Source organism: Hakea prostrata, chromosome 4, assembly GCF_041222555.1.
Source record: "Hakea prostrata isolate BN-2017 chromosome 4, UWA_Hpros_2, whole genome shotgun sequence".
Classification (NCBI taxonomy): Eukaryota; Viridiplantae; Streptophyta; class Magnoliopsida; order Proteales; family Proteaceae; genus Hakea; species Hakea prostrata.
In genome coordinates, this window is record NC_142603.1 from 4,087,205 (window position 1) to 4,113,956 (window position 26,752).

Below are 26,752 nucleotides of genomic sequence, written 5' to 3' on the forward strand. Positions count from 1 at the left end.
GATCAGAGTCAGAATTTTCAATAAATTATTCTACAATTGAATGCAATTTGCTTCCTTTGATGCATAAAAAAGCCTCACATGAAGCCATGTCCATGTAATTCCCTCGTTTCAGTCCCTACTGATAATAAATGACCTATCTGAAGACTGCAATCTTTGGACCATGGAGAGAAAAATAAGCCACGGATTATATGGAATAGAACTCTTGTTCTAGATTTATATTGCAACATCGCAGATGATCAACTGTGTTGTTGTTTGATTCAGTAAAATGAAATTGCAATGCCAACCAGTGTTTTAACTTCAGACTTAACGGTTTATCATCACTGCCTGAAATTTTGGCGTGGGGAGATTGGGTGGAAGCATTGGTGATTTGTCAGGATACTTTACTGGACTAAATGAATAATAAAATTCCACATTCTAATCTATTTTCCTAATAGGAGAATCTGAATCCTCTCAAGAATAGGATATGGATATGGTATTCCCTATTAAGGATAGGATCATTGAAACAAATAAGCCTCAAGAAAGAAGAAACAGCCTTGTCACAACTGATTGAGGTCAGCTACATGTTATACTAAGTCATACATATCCTTTCTCACCACTTCTCCTAACGTTATCTTACGCCTGCCCGAGTTCTTCTAATTCCTTTGACTTGGATTTAAGTACCCCTACAGACATGGGACATTTAAAAATCTCCGTTGAACATAACTATGTCACTTCAATCGAGTTTCTCGTAGCGTATTACTTATCAAAGCTACTTCCAAATCAGTTCTAATATAACCATTCATTACCTTATCTTTCCTAATTTTACCACTCATCCATCTTAACATATGATGCTTCCTAACGGTCTAACATTATGCACCATACATCATAATTGGTCATACAACGATCTTATAACCTTTGAGCTTGAAAAGAATATATTGATTACAAAAAAACCAGGCACACCTTTTCACTTCACCCACCCTCTTCTAATTTTATGAAAAATATCATCCTCTATATCATTTTTTTCATTTATGGTAAAACTATTGTGCCTAAAATAATTGCACCTAAAATAATTGCTTTATGAAACCCTTTTTTCATCAAATTTCACTACCTCACCATCCGCCAAATCAAGACCAAAGGTACATAAAAAATAGTTTCAAATATCCCATTTATTTTGCAAATTAGGACCATGATGCTTTCCTCTATTCATTTAGCATTTTTTTTTTGTGCTCATATTCTTATTAAACAACTTGATCAACCTAGTAGCACATAGGTTCCTAAACTCCTACATACTTTCAATTGAGATTTCATCAAGACCTTGTGCCATGTCTACTCCTTTCTTAGAGCACATCGTAATTCTCAGTATATATATTTGAAAATTAATGCCATGACAAATAGTGTAATCATCTGAGTCAACAGACCAAAGATGTACTGAAGTTCATACTCATATTGTTGTGTAGCAAATTAATAACTTTCAGAACAATATAATGCTTGTAAGGTAGGAGGTATTTAAGAAGTGAGAGAGTAAGGCAGTGACTAGGTCACGCAATTAGGAAAGGGTGCGATTGAAAATAGAAGGTAAAAACTTGGAAACAAAATCGTTCACAATCTAAACAAAGGGTGAAAACCTGGAAAGTAACGCTGAGCTGGATGCCAAAATTTGGGAGCAACCATGCATGTCAAATTATCAACCAACGCTCCTTGTCGCCGTCTTTTGTTTGTTCCCCAGTGATTTTCCCTGCAAAATGATAATTTACATGACTGTTAATTTTTTTTCTTTCCCTTTTTGCATTATTTTGCATGTTCATTTCCCAGTATTTTCCATGGCTCTAAATTTTTTTTCCTTTTTGAATTATTTTGCATTTTACATCAAATAAAGGCAGAGAATATTGTTAATACTGAATTTTCTTTTCCGCCTTTCTGCATGAAACAAATGGAATGTAAAAACAAGGAAACCCAAGAGGCAACAGCGCAAAGGTGTATACTTTAAATGAATACAATTGACAAGTTACTGAAGTTAGACACCAGATCACTGGAATTACAAGATATCGATTACCTTCAGCCCTCCACAAATGTATTGATGTCGTGATTACTCCTCTGACTTCAATTTCCTGTGCATCTGATCCAGGTACCCCTGTCCATGAGCACACTGCTCAGTCTGCTGAAATGCTAAATGGGTGGAGAAATACTGAATCCACCACTCCAGGGAAGTACACAGGCAGAAAAAAGCAAAAGATGGGGAGCGGGTGCAAAGTTCCAGACAGCTGAAAGCCTTTTTCTAGTCCTACCCCGGTGTAATTGAAACTAGATTATAAATTCAAATCCACATAAGGTGCAGTCTTTCCAGTTTAATGTCAAACAACACATATATGGTTCTTTAAAATACTGCATATGACACAGATATTTCTGTAAATAAAGAATGCTAAAGGTTCTGGTGTTTGCGCTCAAAGAAAACCAGACTCACAATCAAGAAACCAGACTGAAGAATTTTGACAAAGAAAATCAGAAAAAACTCAGAATGCAAGAGACTTCTGTCGAAGGTTAAGATATATGTGGGAGAACAATTCCTCAAAAATTGGTTCATATCTGATGGTCTGATACGAATTCATGGCAATATCCAACTGGACTCATAATTAAGGGTTCTAGTACCAGGAATCAGTCTTCAAGTCTAGTGGGCTCAAATCATTAATCAAATTGAATACCAACTAAGAAACATTAATTGGAAACATATTCTAGACTTCAATCCCTGATCAAAGAAGATTAAAAATTTAAATTGAAGAATGCATGGCCTCAAACAGAATTGATTGAAGGGCAATAATCCATGTAGCCGACCCCATTTAGTTGGGACAAGGCTTATTGTTGTTGTAATGACCTACTAAACCAGTAGCAAGATCCAAATCTGAAAACACATTTCACCAAAGAACCTGGCCCAATTATTTAATCTAAAAACATATTTGAAATCTCAGACTAGAAAAGGCCAGATTTCTTATTTAGATGAAAAACCCAGAAATTAGTTTACACTTCACAGACTGGAATTTCAAGATCAACATAGAAGCAGAATTTCAGATATGAGAGCAATCAGGAAATTTATTCAATCAACTTAAGCATGAACATGAAAGAAAAGGAGTTTCTGAAATAACAGGGGAGAAATAAAAATAGGAAAGAAGGATATGATCCAAGTCTCTCGCCTGGAAGTAGGGTGCAATCCCATCAGCATACTTAGCCACTCACAGATCAATGGAGGAAAAAGCCAAATCTATTCATCTTAAAAACATGGGTAGGGCTCAACCTTATCAAAGTCAAAGTGACCAGCTTATTTTGAATGGATCACCAATAGAACCATCACGTCAAAGGAAGAAAATAACGCATAAACATACAGAAACTGAAAGGGATGAAAGGAATGATTATATTAGCTTCAGGGCAACTAATTAAGCAGTAGGAATAAAATAATTAAAATGGACCAGGAATCCTCTGATCCACCCTATTGTGCAAGTTGGAATGGTAGTTTCCTGGACAGACTAAAAGTTTATCCACACAAACTTCCAAACATGCCTAGAACTTACTGTAACACTGCAGCTTTTACAGGAAACATGGTAACAACAATATACTGACCAACAGTCCTAAGATTTGGTTTTGAGTACATCATTGAATACCCAAGCTTAGAGGTTGCACCTAAACCAAAAACAGGTTCAAAGTGAAACTGCAGGCCTATTTTGTTCTTTAGATTTGGTTTGGTTCCTCCTGCATTGATACATCAGGAACTTGGATCTGCTGCATCAAATACCCTTCTCCAGTATGTTCCTTGAAATGCCAACTTTTGGATAGGTCTGGCCATTTATGATCAGGAAAATTCTTCTCATTACACACCAGAGTAAAACCTGATTCAATGAATAGGGACTGAAGCCATAGGGACAATCGCATTAATATTATGTAATACCAAATTATATCATCTGACAACCTTTAGGATGTACTTCATAAATTTCTTAGAGGTGTAATGCAACTCTCATTAAAATTCAAACATTTTCAGTTATATTGGACTATGTCCAGAAAAAATAAATGAAAATTTCTAAAATTTCTGCAACTTCATCAATTTGCATATTCCAGCACAAAGAATTCCAATTAACGCTAATGAAGTATCCAGAACTAATAGATTCAATATCAGGACATATGAAAGGAAGCGTTATTAGAGTTACCTGTAGTATCCCAACAGCAGCAAACTTATCAAGCATTGTCTTTGCATGTACAGGGTGTAGATCTAAAGGCTTCAATAGTAATTCAACAGTCTGAGAGTAATAATTAGAATAAGGATCAGTCTCAGAAGATAGCAATATAACTTGATAAAATTGGTAAATGGAGGTCATATAAATTTCAAATATGAAGAGCTACAGGGAATCACAAGGTTAGCTCCCTCAATGGCTTCCAAACCCCAAGCACTTGAGCCACATTTGACGGTGTGTAAAAATCCATCCAGCATCTTTTACCAACATACCTTCATGTACTTATTGCAATCCGCTGGCACTCATATTACAAAAATCAAAAAACAAAGAAAACAAATAAAATAAAATAAAAATGGTATGGACAGGAGGTGTTTTAATGCCTAGATAATAAAACTTTACTGGACTATTAATCCCTCTAATCTACAGGATTCACCTTTCAGACAACTCCCGACCCGCTTTTTGGGCTGGACGGAGGAGATTTGTAAGGATCCAGAATACCCCATGTGGAAGCAAATCTATTTAATAATGAGCTTAGCCAGTACATTCAGTCCACATGTATGGTTAGTCAGTTGGACCACATCACCATTCTGAAACATTGTCATGATCAGTCTACAGCATAAAAAGATAACAACTCTTTACCTTTGATGTAAAGCGCTCATCCCAGAATGTATACTTCAAACCTTCAAGTTTTCCCGTCTTCCGAAGATCCTCCACAAAAAGCTTCACTTGAACAGCCTAATGAAAATAAAGAAAAGATTATGATAATAAGAAAATAAGATTACGAACTGATTCTGTTTGTCATTGATTCCCTGTTTTAAATTCCAGCAGTTTTTGATATTCATCTCACTTTGTGATTTTCTGATACAGGATTTGGATGACTGGTACATGGCAAAATGAATCACTCAGAAGTGGTGGGGGGAATTCTACGCATGAATAAGAATTTTAAAAATATAAAATAAAATAAAATAAAGATTATGAAAGAATCAAAAGAATGAAAATGCACATCTGGTATGTTCTGCTGCTGGCGATCAAAAGGGTAGCCAACAATGAAGCCGGAGAGAGAAAGTGTTGAAATCTGCATAAAGGCAACAAGGACAGATCAGACCTAAAAATTCATAGAACAACAAACAATGGGTGTGATGTTCTGAAATAATTACGAATGATAAAAATTGAGAATTAGGGTCTGTAAAAATGGTCATGTCCTATCTAATTACATCACAATCAAATAGGACAGCTATCACTTGGGTAACCAACAACAATAAGAAATAAGAATGCCAAGAATCTACATTATTGGTCATACCAGGAAACATTCTGAAGAAACACAATCTTCCCCTACCTCTTCCTTGATAAGGAAAAGCAAAAGTTTAACCCAAATTATTAATGATAATTTCATTATAACATGATACACATTTTGTAGCCTGAGGTCATGGTATTGAAGCAGCTTCTCAGCAAAATTGCTGGAATAAGCCTGCATAGGAAAATTTCCCCTTGGACTCTGCTTGTGCAGAACATTCGGCACCAGGTTCATCCTGTTTAACATACTACATATTTCGGGATTTCAAATAATAATTGCACAAGAAGCATCTTTCCTACATCTATTGAATTATTCATTGAAAAGAAAACACTCTGCTATCCAGAATTATGTACAAATTTGTTGGTGCTAGTACAGAATCCCGTATGAGCTCCAACAAAAATTTGTTCATAGACCACAGAGGCCTAACCTGCTAATGCACAAAAAACAAATGACAAAATCACAATGGTTGAAATTTATAGTCAGTATATCATCCTGAAATACTGCATAGGATAAAGAACTATCAAAAACTAGTACTGCAGTTGGTTTTTCTTTTTTAATTCGAAATCTGTTCCAGTTGATCGTAGAGAAAGACATAAAATGCAAAACCTAACATGCTGCAAAAACTCCTAAGTGCTGGATGAGAATGAAAAAGCAAACAATGAAAAACTTACCAGACACTGAAAATCTTCTGCCATCAAGCAAATATTTGACTGCTTCCTCACCAGTACACTGCAGATTTAAGATCCAAAGAATCCATGACATGAACCCATAAAACAAGAAATCAGTGGAACCAAAACCAGTATATCCGTACAGGTGGAATTTTCAAGTAAGCTATACATTAAGAAGTTATAGCATGATGAGGTGTTGTAGCATTATTTTTTTAGGAGTATGTCTAATTAAACATAGAAACAGTCCTAACTATCTTAAGTTGCAGTTTTAGATATCAATAGTTGTCAAGGTGAAACCTAGGCATCTTCTCAATGTGCCCTTGAATCCCCCCCCCCCTTTCCATACATGACAATCACTCAGTATAGGTACTGGTTCTTTGCTTCTAGCATGGTCATATCATATCAGACCAATAAGTAACCAGTGTTCTTGGTTTTTAGGATTATTTCCCCTATGATGTCAGCAACCACAACTGTCTCGTCTGCAATGAAACCCTAGTTGTATATGAATTCTACAGTTTCTGAAGTTGGTAAAGATTGAAAGTTCAGCAGAATGATTCTGATACATTGTAGATTTCCTCTTCCACTGCAGATGGTATTACCTCTCAGTGCAAGAGGTTTTGACATGGAACCTGGATCACAAAAGCCTATCTGGATATTTTCATTAAAGTTTTGTACTTAATTTATTCAATGATTCATGTATTTGTTACATAGAGCCCCCCCCCCCCCCAAACCGAACCAGATAAAGAAAAGGTAAAAACTTCTAATGAAGAAAAATTGCAGTTACCAAACTTATGTACAGCCACTGCAGTCAAATTCATACCTTAGTGGGGATGCAATTTTATTTGAAGGATGTGAAACCGCTAAACCCATATATTTATTGCCCCCCCCCCCCCCAAAAAAAAAAAAAGCCCCCTCGTAAACCCAACCAGATAAAGAAAAGGTAAAAACTTCTAAAGAAGAAAAACTTGCAGTTACCAAACTTATGTGCAGTCACTGCAATCAAATTCATACCTTAGTGGCGATGCAATTTTATTTGAAGGATCTGAAACTGCTAAACCCACATATTTATTGCCAACATCTAATCCAAGCAATCTCCCCTGCCCTGGGCCATTTGTCTTCAACAAATCATGAAACAAACTGGTTGGCTTGACATATTTCATCTGTAAGTCAATAAAGAAATGATAAATCCATTGTCATCTACCCCATCATTATTTAATAAAATTTGAATAGGATTTCTTCATAATAAGCAAAGATACTACAATACTTCTTTGAAGCCATAAACTTTATATAAACAAGGAAATGAAGTGTTAGGATCAGGAAAAACACTTGTACCCATACCTTTTCCTATTATGTCAAGAAAATTATATCCCCTCTGTCCAAAGAGATCAAAGTTTGGAAAGCAGTATGGCTAGCTGTTCATCGGACACCCTAACTTCCACACATGCGCCTACTGATACAGCAAGCCGTGCAGCTAACTGATGCTTGCACTGGAAAAATAGCAACCAAGAACCATTTCACCAGGATAGAACAGACACACAAAAAGGATAATAGAAAGCACAAAATCACTATATGCATGTATAGGAGAAAATAAGCCTACACAAAGCTGTTCCCCCTTGTTGACAACTTCGTAGAAAAACGAATAGCAAGCACAGTGATGTTCTGGGAAGCAGAAGTACTCCTCCTTCCTCCGAGATTCTCCTACCACCTAATAAGGTCAAATAAACAGAAACCCAGAAAGGAAGAGAAAAAAAACTCATAATGCCCACCTTTAAAGCGTGAGGATGTTTCAAACTAAAAAACCAAGTATAAGGATTTGAAACGAAGGGTTTAATATAATATTAGAAACCTGGAAAACGGAACGGCCACTGGGTTCACCAGAGATCCTCTTGACGCCTCTCTGATCTACTATCCGGGTTGCTCGTTCAAAGTTCTTCCCGAACAGGAAATGCAACCTACACCAACGTTGAAATTAAGTGTCGAAAACTTTACATGAACTGAAAATTTTGGAAACAATAAGTGGTAGAGAAGTATTACTAACACAGCGAGCTGATCGTCCGTCACTGTTCCGTTTCAGTTCAACATTTTGTTACCGGATACAATTTTACAGCCCGAATATAGTTAGGAATATGAAATAAAGGGATCAACATTTGGAAAAGGAAAACGGAGATGGGCGAGCAGGAAAATGAAACGAAACGGTGAACCTGAACGCGTCAATTCAATATTCTTCCACACTGCTTCTGCAACCAAATTACATGCGGTCGCAGCCATTCGCACTTGGTCTCTTCCTACAAAATTGAAATTGATATTCAGGATTCAAATCGAAGTTACTAGAGAAAGAGTATCACCGAACTCTCGATAAATAGATCGACTCAATTGCGTTCCAACTTCCAAGTTCCAACCAAGGGCTAAACCCCGAAATCAGTATTTACAGGCTTACAGCTATTCCATCGAAACTAGTGTTTACAACTATTGTATCAACTATCAACGAAAGAAGATGAGAACTTACTCCCAAATAGTCATTCCGACTGGTCTGAGAATCTGAGCTTCGTTGGAACTTGGAAGAAAAAAATGTTAGACACGTTGGCTTTCGCGGTTTTGTAGCGCCAACTCTAAATCCTCGGGTGTAGACCAAGGAACGAAATATCGGTCCAGTTTGCCGGTTCGTTACCCGGCGAACCGGGTGAACTAGCGAAATCTCACCGATATTTCGGCTAGATTTGCTTAAATATCGGTAGATTCCGACCCCATTTCTGATGGTATTTTTGGTCATTTCGGCCAAATTTGGTGTCAACAACCCTAGTTCTTTTTTTATTGGTAAAGTATCTACCCTAGTTTGATGTTTTTTTTTTTTTGTATGAACCCTAATTTGATGTCAATACTTAGTAAATTTGAATTATTTCCTATAAATTTTTCCATGCAAACTCTCCTACTTAACAACGTTTAATATGTTACCTCATGAGGCCTAAATCATTGGGATATATTAGAAAGATTATCGTTTGACCGTGAAGATTCCATTGCAAAATCCCTTTATATTTTAAATTCTTTTGTGTATACTCTTTCCTAATCACATTTGACACATTGCTCTTGAGACCTAAATCACTAGGATATATTGATAAGATTGCTCATTGATTTTTTTTAAGATTTTGCTCCAAAATATCTTATTAATTTGAATTATTTTATGTAAATTCTTCTCCCTAACCACATTTGGCACATTGCTTTTTGAGGCTTGAATCATTGGGACATAATTGGTAAGATTGTCCATTGACTTCAAAGATTCTGCTATAGAATCGCAAGAGAAATTGCAAGAAATTTCCAAAATATCAAAAATTTTACGATATATCTTGAAATTTGGCAATATATCAGTTATTTAGCCGAAATTTGCTGAAATTTCGGTGAATTTTGGACCATCTCAATTCCGCCCACCACCTAAATGGTTGAAATCCGCCAAAATGTTGCACCATGGTGTAGACAAGGGTTTAGTGGCCGATACTGGTATCTCTTACCATTCGGTCGATACAGATAGGTGAACAACCTGTGTCCTCCAGATTTCCCATTGATACCAATCAGCCATGAGCGTAGCTTCGTTTGAATCAAGCATTGCCCTATCATTGTAATTCCATCGACGGCCTAGTATGATCCACAAAAATTAGTAGAAACAAAAGAGCAGAAGGATTCAAACCCTAGACATAGATATAACCCTAACGAAGGCCTAATATAGTCCACAAAAATCGACAATGGTCCGATACCTAAGTCAACGAGCCCACAATTGCTCAATTCTAAAAAAAAAAATTGAAGAATCCGAACCAAAAATGTTGGAATTACCAATCTTAGGTTACCAAACTGCATAAGAGTGAACTTTAAGAGCACTACACCACCACCCGGATGATTGTTTCTTCCCAACTTATTCAGATCATTTCTTAACAAGAAGGAATACAGAGTCCAGATTTTCTATTCGCATCAAGAGAAAATATTGATTTCATTCTCGAAAATGTTAAAGCAAGACATTTTTTTTAGTAAATAATAATTAATGTTTTAATTCTATTTTAGCCCATTGGACTACCACTTAATTTTTATTTTATCTTCTCAACTAGTCATAATGACTTTCAATGCAAAACTGTTGGTGGAAGTGGAACTCTCCCTTTATCTTTATCCTCACATTACACAGGTTTTTAAGAGAGGAGACAAAGTGCAAGGGTTGTCCAAATGCGAATGTAACTTGAAAACTTAATAACAGAGGCTGATTGTCATATACTTAAAAAATTTACAATAGTGATGCAACAAAATACCTCTCTTATTTACATTTTTTACACCCTACTTTACAACGTGCATGTTAAGTATAAAACGCATTCAACAAAACTGGAACTATTTTTCTTTTTTCTTTTTTTTTTTTATGGTTATCAACAAAACAGGAACTGACGTCGTGAACCATCGAGAGTACTAACAAAAACCACTGCTCGATTGCATTTTGCAGAAAAAATTATCTTCACAATCTCATCAATCAACACATTCTTCAGCAAGCCAGTCCCCAAAGGTATTGCAACAAGTTCATCAGCATCAACTATAGCAACCCAGCTGCTTTCAAAGCAGCCCCGAAATCATCATCACTCTCCCAGGAAGGGACCTGCATTGAACCAAGACGCACTTCTCTAGTCATCTTCACCCAACAAAAAGTACTTTCAAGGCTTACAATGAGAAACATATCACAACTTCAGTGGACCAAAGAACTAGGAAGAAGATTACCAACAACAAAAAAATACACCGAAGAAACAAAATTGCGATAATAAGGCTTTAACAATATCATATATGTAGATATTTTTCAGAGCTCAGAGCTCTGATAGAATCTTGAACCGGAAGAGAAAATAAGGGACGCTAACAAGGACAATAACTCAACCCACTCAACCGAGAACACACACACACACAGAAGAAAGAGCTTGTGGGAAAATGGGTCGACCTATATGGCTATATCTTATATGACAGAAAAAGTACCACAATGAATTGAATTTGTCCTCAAGAACAAGAAGAAAAGGGACTAGCGTAATTGCGACGGTTAGAAAATTGTAGAAGAAAGGAAGATGAGATGGTCTCAGCTCTGCTACAAGTGTACAACCAAAATTTACCTCTTCTATTTTATGCTTGAAATGGTTCTCAATTTTTTCCATGATTGTCACGTCCCTGTCACCACAAAGCAAGTTGAACACAGCTCCTGCAGAATCAAACCCAATGTTTCTAGGTTAAGACAACACAACAGAGATTGATAACCATTGACAACCAACTAAAATGCTCCTTTTTCCTTCTTTTTTTTTGGGGGGGGGGAGGGTGGTGTGGAAGCTGGTGCTTGGGGGAAACAATCACATAAAAACACTAGCACAAAGCAAGGCTACAGCTAGAGGCAACTAAAACAAATGTAAGGTGGTTTATATAAGAGCCCCACCAAGAACAACGCGTCTCATTTGAAGTTTTGAACATTATCCATTTCTTGAACACAGGTGCAAGACTCATGCCAAATCAAAAAAAAAAAATTAGCATATAATAATCCATCAGCTAATCTTTTTTTTTGGGGGGGGTGGGGGAGAAATAGTTGAGCATCATTCATCTTTTCAATCTGATGTTGTTCCAGGGAATGTTTAAAAGTTGAGCATCATTCATCTTTTCAATCTGATGTCGTTCCAGGGAATGTTTAAAAGTTGAGCATCATTCATCTTTTCAATCTGATGTGTTCCTGGGAATGTTTAATTAACAGTTGCTGGTCATGATCTGACAGGACATCTTCTCAGTACCTTACCATAACTGACACTTGATCGATGCTACAATAGTTGATAGATAGAAAGCAACAGAAGATCTCATGTGCACTCACATGGAAGAATCCCACCTACCCCCAACAAGAATTAGTGAGGGAAAGAAAATTTGAAACAGAATTTGAGAACTCACCTTTTCGGCCAAAACGACCAGCCCTACCAATCCTATGCAAGTACACCTCATAGTCAGGTTCGGGTCCAGATTGAGGTGACCATGTACCGTGTTTCACTGGAAGATCATAATTGACAACCAAATTAACCTATTCATAGAAACCATATCAGAAGCTGAACAAGTTGAACACCAACAGACAAAAAACTAGCAATTTGAAAGAATGCAACAAGAACATCACCTGTGATTGATCAAAGCCCCGGGCAAGAACATCAGTCGATATGAGGACTTTGGTCAAACCATCCTTAAACTCCTTCACTATCTTGTCCCTGTCTTCTTGCTTGAGAGCACCTTGAATGGTAGTGCATTGCCAGCCATAATCAGCCAGTGACTTATGCAACATGGCTGCACTATTTCTAGTACGAACAAATATAATGGTTTGTCCCAACTTGTCTCCTAATTCAAAGAGTCTGTCCTTGATTACCAATATCTTGGCATCTTCATCTGGACACCTCACCTTGAACTGTTTCACAGCCTCCAGTGACAATTCTTCTTTCTTTACAAAAAGTTGGTTTCCATCTTTAACCACAACTGATACAAAGTTTTTTACAACCTCATTGAAAGTAGCAGAAAAAAGAAGAACCTGACATGGAATGCAAATGAATGAGTTAAGATCAGAATTCAATAAACAGAATATGATTAATACCACAACGATATATCGCTTCAATAAATAATAGACAAAAGTATCACCAGACTACAAAATAAGGAAGGTTATTTCTTGACTGCACACCTAGTTGTGCAACATGAAAGGGAGATTTAAGAAATCTAACAATTGATATCTAGGAAATGGTCTCAATTGGCCTTGACAACTTGCAAAATTTCAACGATATATCGCTTCAATAAATAATAGACAAAAGTATCACCAGACTACAAAATAAGGAAGGTTATTTCTTGACTGCACACCTAGTTGTGCAACATGAAAGGGAGATTTAAGAAATCTAACAATTGATATCTAGGAAATGGTCTCAATTGGCCTTGACAACTTGCAAAATTTCAATTAGAACTTAGAAGTTGATCATACAGCTTTCTACATACTGGCATAGGCATTTCCAGCTGTCCATCTATCAGAAAAGTTTCAATTTTCTACTATATTTTAATTCACTTCTCTCCAAGTTTTTTTTAACCCCAGCAGCTCGATATCTGATCCCTGATCAGATCATAATTCTTTTCAACAGTCCAACTGGGACTTCAATCAATCAAACTATATCCAATTCTTTTTTTTTTTCCCTGATAGAATTCTGCGTTTGATAAGCTCTCAAACCATAACTCAATTCATCATCTCAAATCTGTCCCCAGTGATGGGGCACATTGTATAAAAAAGAAAGGCAAAACATTCCTACAACCAAACTACCTCTCTAACTACGCAACTATTTTAAATGAAGAAACTAAAAAGAATTGGAAACCCACAAAACATTATAGTCCCACTATTCTGCAGAGCTAGTTTCTAAATGAACAGAGTATAACAACAATTTGCCTCTCAAATACTCAAGATGATGCCCTGGCTAAGTTAATAATGACATTCCGTTAAACTATGACATATAAAAATAAGAGCAGCATAAAAAGCTATTCAACTTGATGATTAAGCCCTACCAATTAATGTTACATAATATAGAACCATAATGTTTAAACCCTACTCTGAATATTATAGAAAAAGAGCTCCATATCAGTGCAACAAACCTGGCAATGAGCACTGCTTCTCTCAATATCCTTCATAATCCTCATAGAATCATCCTTAAACCCATCCTACAATCAATAAATAGAGTATTAAATAAACAGTGACAGGATAGCAGTTGATGGAATAGAAGTTCTCTAGTATCGTGAAATTGTAATCAGTTCATACATCATATACAAGCATATAAACATTGAAATTTTCAAGCATTTGACACTGGATGATAAACTTACCTCAGCCAACATGTGATCAGCCTCATCAAAAACAAGCATTTTAATATTCCTCATGCTTAGTTTCTTTCCCGACATCCATCTCTTTATTGTACCTGGCGTACCAATTATCACTTGAGAGGTGACAGGTGGCAGTTTTGCAATGGGGATATTCTGGGTGCTTTCCATTGGAACAGCACATTCAGAAGTTATTCCAGTATATTTCCCTATCTTCGAAGAACTTCCAGGTTCTGCAATATGTAGGCTACCATTAGATTACAAGACTAGAATAGACTCATTGGATTACAAAACAAGAATATACTAGAAAACAGGGGGACGCTATAATTGTAAATATTTTTTTTTTAAAGTTGTAAGAACAGCGAAGAGATAAAATTTACAAAGGTAGAAACCAAAACCTGGAGTGCCAGTTCTCTTGTAGGACAAATGCAAAGGGCTTGCGGCGCTGTCAGATTTGGATCGAGACGACTTAACATCCCAAGCACAAAGCAAGTAGTCTTACCAGAACCATTGTGTGCTTGAGCTATTAGATCCTTGTAGGGTGGGGTCAAAATCATTGGCAAGCTGATTGCCTGAATCTTGCTGGGTCTTTCGAAGTTCATATCAGCGTATAAAGCCTGCAGCAATTGAGGCGACAGCTTCAAGTCCTCAAAAGTTGATGCCGACGTATATGGCGTATCTGGTGATGTAACCTGTCAAACAGTTCGATTAGAGAACCCAGATAGTGATGCTACTAAAAAACCCTAAAAATCGCAAAGGGAACAGGAGAGTAGATCCCTTACAGCTATAACGTTAGAATCGTCGTCCAAAAAATTATGAGCACTTTTGCTCTCATCAATAGCCAGAGAGCCGATGTTTAATTCATCAACTTCTGTGGCAATTTTTTCGTCGATTTCCGTCATCAATAGTACTTCTATATAACGAGCTGCCTACACAGGGAGGGAAAACGAGACAAGCGTTATTTCATGAATGAACGTTGTTTCGAGGGGAGATCAAAGAAGGAAGGAACGAACGGAACCTGACGCTACGGAGGACCCTGTTAGGGTTTTTCGTTTGTTTTCGCTTATCGTGATGCTCCTTTCTTCTCTCACGTAGTTCGTTCGTTCGTGAATTGATGAACGAGCCTATAGCTATAAGCGAGTTATCGTGTTGTCACTCCTTGTAGTCCGCCATGGAGAAGCTACCGACGAGTGTTCGAGTGTTCGTTAAGCCTGTGAGTCCCGTCCGCCCGAGTAAGTTAAAAACCTAATATCATTAAATAAGGGTGTGGGTATTTAATAGGGCGGACAGGACTGTCTCCAAACATCCTACAATCAATCAAAGTTCCTCCCTAACTAACTAGGCAACTATTATTATTTAAGGGATTACCAAAAAATAAAAAGAAAAAACTATTATTATTGACTGTCTCCAATCCGGATCTTCACCCCGTCCGGAGTAGCACAGAGTGCTCCCCGACGATTTCTCGACCACACAATCATGTGGGCCCGCAGGTGAAAATTAAAAATTTTTTTATTTTTTTCAAAAAGTGTTTTCACATGTGGGCCCCACATGGTTGTGTGGTCGAGAAGCCATCGAGGAGCACTCTGTGCTATCCTGACGTGGTGAAGATCCGGACTCGACTATCTCCAACTTCCTCTCTAATTAAGATTGCAAATTGCCAGAGTTTATTAAATGTTCAACTCTGAAGTCCCAGTTGGACTCTTGAAAAGAATTATGATACAGTGCTGCTCAAGTTAAAAAACTTGTAGAGGAATGAATTAAATATAGTAGAAAATAAACTTGTAGAAGAAGACTGAATCAAAATATAGTAGAAAATTGAAACATTCCTCATGGATGGACGGCTGAAAACGCCTATGTCAATACATAACTGTATAATCGACTTCTAAGATCCAATCAAATTTTGCAAATTGTCTAGGCCAATTGAATCAATGTATCATTGTGGGTTAATAATGGGTTAGTAAAGCAGTTAAAGGCCCAACCTCTCTAGAGGAGGTCATGGATATGAATGACTCAATTCATTTGCATTCCATGTGAGGTTCTTCCTTTTTCTGCTCTTTTCAATGAGGTTGTAAAGAACTTTATATCAAGAGTGGTTCAAGATGGAAACCAACATTTTGTAAAGACAGAAGAAATGTCAATGGAGGCAGTGCAACAGTATAAGGTGAGGTGTCCAGATGAACTTGCCAAGATATCAGTGATCAAGGACAGAATCTTTGAATAATTATGGCTGGCAATGCACTACTATTCAAGGTGCTCTTAAGCAAGAAGACAGGGACAAGATAGTCAAGCAGTTTAAGAATGGTTTGACACTTTGACCAAAGTCCTCATATCGACTGATGTTCTTGCCCGGGGCTTTGATCAATCACAGGTGATGTTCTTGTTGCATTCTTTCAAGTTGTTAGTTTTTCATCTGTCAGTGTTCAACTCGTCCGAAATTTCGGTCGAGATTTTGATCCAACGACTCGATTTGTTTGGCTTGACGGTACTGTACATTTAATGCGCAGGACTAAAGCAACACCCGTCTCATGTAACTTCTCTAAAAATTCAAATGCATCAACTCAATAGTACGTTGATCATCTGCAACACTGGAGCAGAAAACACAACTGAAGTTCAAAATATTTTCTATGATATTCCTATCTTGGCTCATTTTTTTATAGGATTTCTATTCGTCTGAGCTGGATTATGAGCAATACTAATAGCAGTCTTGTTATGACAGTATAGGTGGTAAGGTCTTCGGAGATATCATCACCAAAATAAAACAAATTCATAATATTTTGAGATGGCATGGATTACTCCTGTTGGGTGGTTGCATGAACTTTTTGCCTTCTTGAATACCCCCGGGCATCATTCCCCACTCTGCCATAGATTTTATTTGCAGCAGTCCATATTGAAAAGCAGTGTCCAACAAAATAGCCTCTAGAGACCAGAGAGGTCTGGTTGCAAAGTTCAACAGATAAGACTGTAAGAGATTACCATGGTATCGTATTTCGTATCTCTTTGAAAACGAACGAGATATTATCTGAATTTGTTTGAATATAATTGGGCGTATGTCGGTATGTATGATCTTGCCACTATCTAATCCGATCCAATTCAATTGCAACCCTATCAGTTGCTAAAACTTGAAGTGGATGGTTAAATCCAATATGCTTTTGGTTTTAAAATTAAAATAATAAATAATAAATAATAAAGAAGAAGAAGAAGAAGAGAGGTTACCATCAAAGTTACTAACAAAGAGTTACTCAATTAATAATGAATGACACCTCTTAATGAAGAGATCATGAATTCACAAGCTCAATGTTTTGTGTGATATATGTAATATCCCCGCCCACCTCTTAATATAAACAATAAACCTTGTAGACCAGGGTTTACTGATCGATATTGGTACCTTTTACTGTTTGGCCGATACAGATCGGCGAATAACCTGAAATTGATAATAACCCCATGCCCAAAAATCAAAGAACACACAATATCTAAGAAAGATTCGAACCCTACACACAAGTGTAACCCAAATATGCCCATAGAAATTGGTAGTGGCCCCATAGCACACAATTGACCAATACAATAACCAAAATAAAATAGAAGGATTTGAACCAAAGATGTGGAAATCACGAGTCCGGATCATCTCCGTGGTGCTCCCGACAATCATCGACCAAAAATACAGGGAACCCACTGGATTAGGGTGATGGATTTTTTTTACAAAAAATATTTTATTATTTTTTACTTTGTAGACCCCACATAATTTATATTTGTAAAGCCGTTAAAGGAATAAAGAGTGCTTCTCGCTCAGGGAGATAATCCACACTCCAAGTCTCTGATTACCAAACTAAGAGTGAATTTGAGACCACTTGACCACCACAGGTGATTGTTTCTTTTCCAACTTATTCAGATCATTTCCTAATAAGAACGAATACAAAGTCCAGATTTTGTATTCGCATCAAGAGAAAATATTGATTCAGTTCTCGAAAATGTTTAAGCAAGATATTTTTTTTGGTAAATAATAATTAATGGTGATAATTCTATTTTAGCCAATTGGACGATCAAATTTATTTTTATTTTATCTTGTCAACAAGTCATAGTGAGGACACAAAGTGCGAGGGTTGTCCAAATGCTTCTAGTGGCAGCTGAATGCAACTTGATAACTTAATAACAACAGACGTTGATTGTTACATACTTAAAAAATAATAATAATGCAACAAAATACCTCTCTTTCTTTCTTTCTTTTTTCACACCCTACTTTGCGACGAGCATTTTACACCACAACAAAACCGGAACTATTTTTCTATTTTTCTGGTGAACAACAAAACAGGAACGAACGTCGTAAACCATCTAGAGTACTACAAAGACGACAGACACCACTGCTTGATTGCATTTTGCAGATAAAATTATCTTCACAATCTCATCAATCAACACAAATTCTTCAGCAAGCCAGCCCCACAAAGGTACTGCTAACAAATTCATCAGCATCAGCTACAGCAACCCAGCTGCTTTCAAAGCAGCCTCGAAATCGCCATCACTTCCCCAGGAAGGAACCTGCAGTGCACCAAGAAGCACTTCTCAAGTCATCTTCACCAAAAAAAAAGTACTTTCAAGGCTTACAATGAGAAACATATCAAAACTTCAGTGGACCAAAGAACTAGGAAGAAGATTACCAACAACAAAAAAATACACCGAAGAAACAAAATTGTGATAATAAGACTTTAACAATATCATATATGTAGATATTTTTCAGAGCTCTCATAGACTCTTGAACCGGAAGAGAAAATAGGGGACCCAACAAGGACAATAACTCAACCCACTCAACCGAGAAAACAAACACACGCACAGAGCTTGTGGGAAAACGGGTCAACCTATATGGTTATATCACAAATGACAGAAAAAGTACCACAATGAATTGAATTCGTCTTGAAGAACAAGAAGAAAAGGGACTAGCGAGTATATTAATTGCAAAGGTTAGAAATTTGTAGAAGAAAGGAAGATGAGATGGTCTCAGCTCTGCTACAAGGGTACAATCAAAATTTACCTCTTCTATTTTATGCTTGAAATGGTTCTCAATTTTTTCCATGATTATGACGTCCCTGTCACCACAAAGCAAGTTGAAAACAGCTCCTGCAGAATCAAACCCAATGTTTCTAGGTTAGAAAACACAACAGAGATTGATAACCATTGACAACCAACTACAATGCTCTTTTTTCCTTCTGTTTCTGTTTGGGGAGGGTGGTCTGGAAGCTGGTGCAAGGGAGGGATTTTGTCGGGGAAACAATCACACAAAACACTAGCACGAAGCAAGGTTCCAGTTAGAGGCAACTAAAATAAAATATAAGGTCGTTATACAAGAGCACCACCAAGAACAACCCGTCTCATTTGAAGTTTTGAACATTATCATTTCTTGAACACAGGTAAAAGACTCATGCCAAAATCAAAAAATTTAGCATATAATAATCAATCAGCTAATGAGAGGGAGGGGTTGGGGGGGAGGAGTTTGAAAAACCTATAGAATGGTAAGGATCATGGTTTCACATTTTTCATGTAATTCAGATACCAGAGGAGGGCAGGTTTGGGAAGAATGGGAATCTCAAAGCCACCTGACAGTTGCAGTGGAGGAGAAAAAAATCACACAAGGAGTAGAGAAAGCCCCGCCACCGGTTGGGGGGGGGGGGGGGGAGTAACAGTTGAGCATTATTCATCTTTTCAATCTGATGTGTTCCAGGGAATGTTTAATTAACAGTTGCTGGTCATCATATCCTGACAGGACATCTTCTTAGTAGCTTGCCATAACTGACACCTGATCTTTTCAAGCTTGATGGATTTCTAATGATGTTACGGTTAAGCCTTCTCTGCTGTATGTTGCAACCAGACTTCTATAGTGGCTATTTATTGTTTGACAGCTTAATATGACCGCCACAAAGAAAACCTACAGCAGAGTGGGGAATGATGCTTAGGCATACAGGAAGGCAAATGGTTCTACCAAACAGGAGGGCTTCTTAATATGACTGCTGCAAAGAAAACCTACAGCAGCAGTGGGTAATGATGCTTAGGTATAGCAGAAGACAAATGGTTCATGCAAGTACCAAACAGGAGCAATCCATCTCAAGATAGAGTCCTCATATATCAAGAACTTGAACTTGAAGGCAATCTAGCCTTATTTAAAACAGCAAGTTGAGCCTGAGATCTTCCAACTTTGACTGAATAACATATCATTACCAAAATAAAATTCATAATGTTCTACCACATTAATGCCATAAGCTGGACCATGTTCATCTTGGTCTGGAAACCCGCTTGGGTCTAGACAACAGATTGATGGGTTTCTAACGACGCTATGGTAAGCTTGAACGATATGATGGTAATCTCTTATCTGCTGAACTATGCAACCAGACCTCTCTGGTATCTAGAGGCTATTTTGTTGAACACCGATTCTCAATATGGACTGCTGCAAAGAAAATCTATGGCAGAGTGGGGAATGATGCCAGGTATTCAAGAAGGCAAAAGTTCATGAAACTACCACAGGAAAGTGGGTTACAAATTTTCAACTCATGTGATTTTGAATGCTTAATGGATTGGGATTAGCATTGGCTGGCATTTTAGATTCCAATCACAATGGGAAATTTTTATGTTTTGTGAGAGTTGTATTTGGCCTCAGTTCCTTTGATCTGGATAACTGGAGGTCAATTATTGGAATTTAATTGTATTCATATGCTTCATCTGATTCAAAGTAAATTTAAATCCATTATTGAAGTTAAGAGTTGTCAGGTTTTGCCTGTGGCTTAGCCAGGAAAAGTCCTTTGAACAGGCCAAACCCACTTGGGAGCACATGCCGAAATGAACCGGGTCTCAACCTTGTTCTGGTTCTGTAGGATATTTAGGATCTACTTTATTCAGGATACATATTCTAATCTCTCTCCTCTTTTTTTCCCCCCTTCTTGGGTAGGCTCTTAGACACGTAGGAAATTTCAATTTGAGTTTTAACGGTTTTTATTTTTATAATCTGAGTTTTATCAGGTTCAAAGGAAGTCCTAGGATAGTTGTTTTCTTGTTTTCAAGCTTTGTATTTGTTATTTCTGTGCTAGTAATCAATATATTAGACAGATTTAAATGATGAATTGATTTGGTTGTGTTTGAGAACCTGTGCGACTGGTGACACCGCTCCCCCGTCACAAAGGGAAAAACCGAAAAAACCCTTAACCTTCTTCTTCCTTGTGAACTCTCTTTCATGTTTCCTTTTTTCCTGTCCTAGTGAAAACCCTGTTCTCTTTTCTTATTCACTTGTTTCTTCTTTTATTTTCTATTTTCCATACTGTTAGGTAGTTTCTTGAAGACAACAAGATCCAACACTACAATGGTTGATAGATAGAAAGCAACAGAAGATCTCATGTGCACTCACATGGCAGAATCCCACCTACCCCCAACAAGAATTAGCGAGGGAAAGAAAATTTGAAACAGAATTTGAGAACTCACCTTTTCGGCCAAAACGACCAGCCCTACCAATCCTATGCAAGTACACCTCATAGTCAGGTTCAGGTCCAGATTGAGGTGACCATGTACCGTGTTTCACTGGAAGATCATAATTGACAACCAAATTAACCTATTCATAGAAACCATATCAGAAACTGAACAAGTCGAACACCATCAGACAAAAAACTAGCAATTTGAAAGAATGCAACAAGAACATCACCTGTGATTGATCAAAGCCCCGGGCAAGAACATCAGTCGATATGAGGACTTTGGTCAAACCATCCTTAAACTCCTTCACTATCTTGTCCCTGTCTTCTTGCTTAAGAGCACCTTGAATGGTAGTGCATTGCCAGCCATAATCAGCCAGTGATTTATGCAACATGGCGGCACTATTTCTAGTGCGAACAAATATGATGGTTTGTCCCAACTTGTCTCCTAATTCAAATAGTCTGTCCTTGATCACTGCTATTTTGGCAAGTTCATCAGGGCACCTCACCTTGTACTGTTTGACTGCTTCCAGTGACAATTCTTCTTTCTTTACAAAAAGTTGGTTTCCATCTTTAACCACTCTTGATACAAAGTTCTTTACAACCTCATTGAAAGTAGCAGAAAAAAGAAGAACCTGACATTGAATGCAAATAAATGAGTTAAGATCAAAATTCAATAAACAGCAGATGATTAATACCACAACGATATATCGCTTCAATAAATAATTGACAAAAGTATCACCAGACTACAATATAAGGAAGGTTATTTCTTGACTGCACACCTAGTTGGGCAACATGAAAGGGAGATGTAAGAAATCTAACCATTGATATCTAGGAAATGGTCTCAATTGGCCTTGACAACTTGCAGAATTTCAATTAGAACTTAGAAGTTGATCATACAGTTTTCTACGTATTGGCATAGGCATTTCCAGCTGTCCATCTATGAGAAAAGTTTCAATTTTCTACAATATTTTAATTCACTTCTCTCCAAGTTTTTAACCCCAGCAGTTCGATATCTGATCGCTGATCAGATCATAATTCTTTCAACAGTCCAACTGGGACTTCGGCGCGAACAGTTAATAAACTTGGGCCAATTTGCTACCATATTTCCAGTCTTCTGTGCCACCGTTCACTCCACTGTCCCAGCACATTCAGAAGGGGCAGCAGACTATCAAACTTCCAGTCATCAAGCCGTTGACTATAGAAGTAATCTACTCTGAAAAACAGTTCATAATATAGACAGTCCGCAAGATGATCGCAAACTTCAACCCAGTGGTAAATACTTGGTTGGTTCTCATATTTGAGGAAATTAAGCATTAAAGAGAATAAAACGAAAAGCAGAAGAAGATACAGCTGTGTCTTTCTAGCATCAAGTCTCTCACCCATGAACTCTCTTCACATATTGGTATCACCAAACTATAACAAAGCAAACCCCCCCCCCCCCAATCAAACTAGAAATAAAAAATAAAAAATAGAAAAAGGCCTAACTAATCAAATTCGCATGCAAGGTTGGAGCCCCTTGCAGACTGAGTGAAGTCCAAATAAACTAAAAGATTTTAGTCCTGAATATCCTATTCAGCCAAATGCTAAAACAAGATAAAAGACAATCAATAACAGTATTTCCCCCAACAAGAAAAAAATACTAAAATCCTCAGAGATCTAAAACTCAAACTCAAACTGGCCCTGGTTCATCTTCATCTAGATACTCAACTAGGTTTGAATCGGTCTAGTGAGTCTATCTGAATCAATTCTGTTGGTGTTGAGAAAAATTTGTCCATAGGTTTCATTCAATGACAAGAATAAAAGCACATGCGATGGACCTATAGGTTCCATGACTACGACTTGAAAATACAATATATGAAGCCCTCGGTTGCACCCACGGCAGAAAAAACATTGGGAAGAACGAATTCATGAATAGAATAGCTTCCGCTGGATTCCATCATTTTCTTCACATATTCAGCTGCCATTATTGGCTGTTCTAATTCAGATTGTATCCATGATCCTGCTTCTTTTGGCTTGGATTTAACATCATCACTGCCATCAGGAATGCATGTATACGCATATGAAAATGACAGGAGGTGCACAAATTTCCATTGCAGTCATGAATCAACAATGCCTTTTCAGCCTGCCAACCACTCTCAACCCAATCTATTGATGCACTGAACAGAATCAAGCATTTTAGAACAAGCATCATCACAATGAGAAGAAACAACATTCAATGCATACATAATTCTCGGAGTAGAAAACAATTCAGTCTTTCTTTGATAACACATCCAGCACAGATCGTGATTCATTAGACAATTGTCGTTTTCCCTTTCATTGATGTTCAGAACAGCAAGCTTTCCACTAGGTAAATGCACTCTGAATTTGAACACAAAGGAATCTACATCTATGGTTGATTTTGAATCACTATGGAACCATAAATTATTTAAAAAATAATAAATAAATAAATAACCCCTCAAATGAAGGGGTTAACAGCAAAGCCTGTAACAAACAGAAGATTGCAACAGCATTGGCACAATCGTGATTATGGGATGTATAAGTGTGCGAAAAACACATAAGAGGACAGAACCACAGGGGTCAGGGTATAAGGGTGTGGAAAGATATGATACATTACTTTTATGTTCATAAGTGTCATTTTCCCAGTCTTAGTTAGTTTCATCTAGGATCTTGACTTAACCATGTAAGAGTTGTAATATATGTTGATTTGTACGACAGAACACAATCTATTGTACAGCCCTTTTCTCTCCCACTGTTCTCTCTTCTCCTAAAAAGAGGCATAGAAATGACATGGGGGGAGAAATTCATACGTTAGTAAGTCACCAACAGTAGGCAGACTATTTGGCTTTCCCATGAAAGGCGAAATCAGAGAGGAAGCTGAAAATGAAGATAGGTAGGGATTGGATTCTGGCAAATGAGTTTGATGCTGGAGATAGATTTTTCAAGTCCAAACCTCTAGGCAGATTTTAATCCCAAAAATCATAGATGTCGGAGTTAATAGGGATTTGAAAAGAAAAACCAGTATGTGGTCCCCCCCCTTTTCCCCCTGGTAGAATTCTGTGTTTGATAAGCTCTCAAACCATAACTCAATTCAACATCTCAAATCCGTCCCCAATGATGGGGCACATTGTATAAAAAAGAAAGGCAAAACATTCCTACAACCAAACTACCTCTCTAACTACGCAACTATTTTAAATGAGGAAACTAAAAAGAATTGGAAACCCACAAAACATTATAGTCCCACTATTCTGCATAGCTAGTTTCTAAATGAACAGAGTATAACAACAATATGCCTCTCAAAATACTCAAGATGATGCCCTGGCTAAGTTAATAATGACATTCCGTTAAACTATTACACACAAAAATAAGATCAGCATAAAAAGCTATTCAACTTGATGATTAAGCCCTACAAATTAATGTTACATAATATAGAACCATAATGTTTAAACCCTACTCTGGATATTATAGAAAATGAGCTCCATATCAGTGCAACAAACCTGGCAATGAGCACTGCTTCTCTCAATATCTTTCATAATCCTCATAGAATCATCCTTAAATCCATCCTACAATCAATAAATAGAGTATTAAATAAACAGTGATAGGATAGCAGTTGATGGAATAGAAATTATCCAGTATCGTGAAATTGTAATCAGTTCATACATTATATCCAGACATATCAAAATTGAAAATTTCAAGCATTTGAAACTGGATGATAAACTCACCTCAGCCAACATGTGATCAGCCTCATCAAAAACAAGAATTTTAATATTCCTCATGCTTAGTTTCTTTCCTGACATCCATCTCTTTATTGTACCTGGCGTACCAATTATTACTTGAGCGGTGACAGGAGGCAGTTTTGCAACAGGGATATTCTGGGTGCTTTCCATAGGAACAGCACATTCAGAAGTTATTCCACTATATTTCCCTATCTTCCGAAGAACTTCCAGATTCTGCAATATGTAGTCTGCCATTAGATTACAAAACTAGAATATACTAGAAAACAAGGGGACGATATTATTGTAAATATTTTTTTTAGGGTTGTAAAGACAGCGAAGAGATAAAATTTACAAAGGTAGAAACCAAAACCTGCAGTGCCAATTCTCTTGTAGGACAGATGCAAAGGGCCTGTGGTGCTTGCAGATTTGGATCGACACGACTTAACATCCCAAGCACAAAGCAAGTGGTCTTACCAGAACCATTGTGTGCTTGAGCTATAAGATCCTTATGCGGTGGGGTCAAAATCATTGGCAAGCTGATTGCCTGAATTTTACTGGGTCTTTCGAAGTTCATATCCACATACAATGCCTGCAGCAATTGAGGCGACAGCTTCAGGTCCTCAAAAGTTGATGCCGACGTATATGGTGTATCACCAGATGTAACCTATCAAACAGTTCGATTAGAGAACCCAGTTAGTGATGCTACTAAAAACCCTAAAAATCGCAAAGGGAACAGGAGAGTAGATCCTTACCGCACTGATATTGGAATCTTCTGGATCATCTAAGAAGTTATTAACACTTTTGTTATCATCAATAGCCAGAGAGCCAATGTTTAATTCCCCAACTTTCTCTCCGGAAACAGAGGAGACAACTTCTTCCTCCTCGTCTACCTCATCACCCCAAAACCGCTTTACTTCCGGCGGGGTAACCTTTTCGTTTTTTACTTCAGCAGCCGGAGTCACCGTTTCGACTTCCGGCGTATCGCTCTTTTCGTCGGCCATAGAGAGAGCTAACGAGTGTTCGACCCGTGAGCCGACTTGTGTTTTCGTTTTCTTGAGAAATAATCTAATCACCAATCCGCTAGAGTTGACTCACCGACCAGAAGAAGGTAGCGGCTGCTCCGAAAACAACACGAAGTTGGAGAAGCCGAAAATACCAAGCGATAAAACTACACCTTCATCTTCATCTTTGCAGAAGCCGAAAACACCAACGCGATTTCGAGTTGCAGAGAATCAACAACTAGGGTTCCTTCCTGCGCAAGGTTCTTCTTCGTGTCGAGGGCTGTGATGGTTTCGATCGAATGCGATTCCGATATTTATATCAACTCCACATTTGGGTGATTGTATTTGAAAACCACCTCTTCAGGTAGTTTCCGTAGAATCACCGATTTACCTAGAAAAAAAGTATTACGATGGAATCACGTGGATTCCGATTTACTTTCAAACCAAACACGATTTTAATTTTAGAATCATGATCCTATGAAAGCTGATTCCACAGGATTGCGCAACCAAACGCCTTCTTAATGTTTTTTTTCCGACCAGATGCTTTTATATAATCCGCTTCGAACTTTCATGTCTTTTAAAAA

General features: G+C 37.5%; 4 protein-coding genes across 5 annotated transcripts; all 4 read right to left on the reverse strand.

Moving 5' to 3' along the window:
- Window positions 1–329: 329 nt before the first annotated feature.
- On the reverse strand, window positions 330–7,315 carry LOC149017185 (Polynucleotidyl transferase, ribonuclease H-like superfamily protein). The gene is made up of 7 exons (XM_089151503.1): window positions 7,167–7,315; window positions 6,159–6,216; window positions 5,197–5,268; window positions 4,833–4,928; window positions 4,170–4,259; window positions 2,033–2,110; window positions 330–1,714 (listed from the first exon to the last, which is right to left on the reverse strand). The coding sequence occupies exons 1-6, from the start codon at window positions 7,313–7,315 to the stop codon at window positions 2,066–2,068; spliced, it is 510 nt and encodes a 169-aa protein (XP_089007629.1). The 3' UTR covers window positions 330–1,714; window positions 2,033–2,065.
- Window positions 7,316–7,540: 225 nt separating this feature from the next.
- Window positions 7,541–8,746, reverse strand: SSN2 (zinc finger SWIM domain protein). 2 transcript variants are annotated; one of them, XM_089151505.1, is made up of 6 exons: window positions 8,662–8,746; window positions 8,357–8,440; window positions 8,194–8,215; window positions 8,002–8,107; window positions 7,753–7,860; window positions 7,541–7,642 (listed from the first exon to the last, which is right to left on the reverse strand). In XM_089151505.1, the coding sequence occupies exons 2-6, from the start codon at window positions 8,421–8,423 to the stop codon at window positions 7,541–7,543; spliced, it is 405 nt and encodes a 134-aa protein (XP_089007631.1). In that variant the 5' UTR covers window positions 8,424–8,440; window positions 8,662–8,746. The 2 variants fall into 2 exon arrangements, with proteins under 2 accessions (XP_089007631.1, XP_089007632.1); XM_089151506.1 differs by having other exon boundaries at window positions 7,554–7,642; window positions 7,749–7,860.
- Window positions 8,747–10,315: 1,569 nt separating this feature from the next.
- On the reverse strand, window positions 10,316–15,214 carry LOC149017187 (DEAD-box ATP-dependent RNA helicase 38-like). Its single transcript, XM_089151507.1, is given in 10 exon segments — window positions 10,316–10,776; window positions 11,273–11,358; window positions 12,084–12,210; window positions 12,301–12,702; window positions 13,797–13,862; window positions 14,022–14,233; window positions 14,236–14,248; window positions 14,414–14,707; window positions 14,798–14,944; window positions 15,034–15,214. Coding segments are annotated over 9 exon segments (1,383 nt in total). The 5' UTR covers window positions 14,918–14,944; window positions 15,034–15,214; the 3' UTR covers window positions 10,316–10,713.
- A 3,072-nt stretch (window positions 15,215–18,286) lies between these two features.
- Window positions 18,287–26,502, reverse strand: LOC149017188 (DEAD-box ATP-dependent RNA helicase 38-like). The gene is made up of 8 exons (XM_089151508.1): window positions 25,920–26,502; window positions 25,538–25,831; window positions 25,174–25,401; window positions 24,949–25,014; window positions 21,685–22,086; window positions 21,468–21,594; window positions 19,036–19,121; window positions 18,287–18,545 (listed from the first exon to the last, which is right to left on the reverse strand). The coding sequence occupies exons 1-8, from the start codon at window positions 26,166–26,168 to the stop codon at window positions 18,483–18,485; spliced, it is 1,515 nt and encodes a 504-aa protein (XP_089007634.1). The 5' UTR covers window positions 26,169–26,502; the 3' UTR covers window positions 18,287–18,482.
- Window positions 26,503–26,752: the final 250 nt, after the last annotated feature.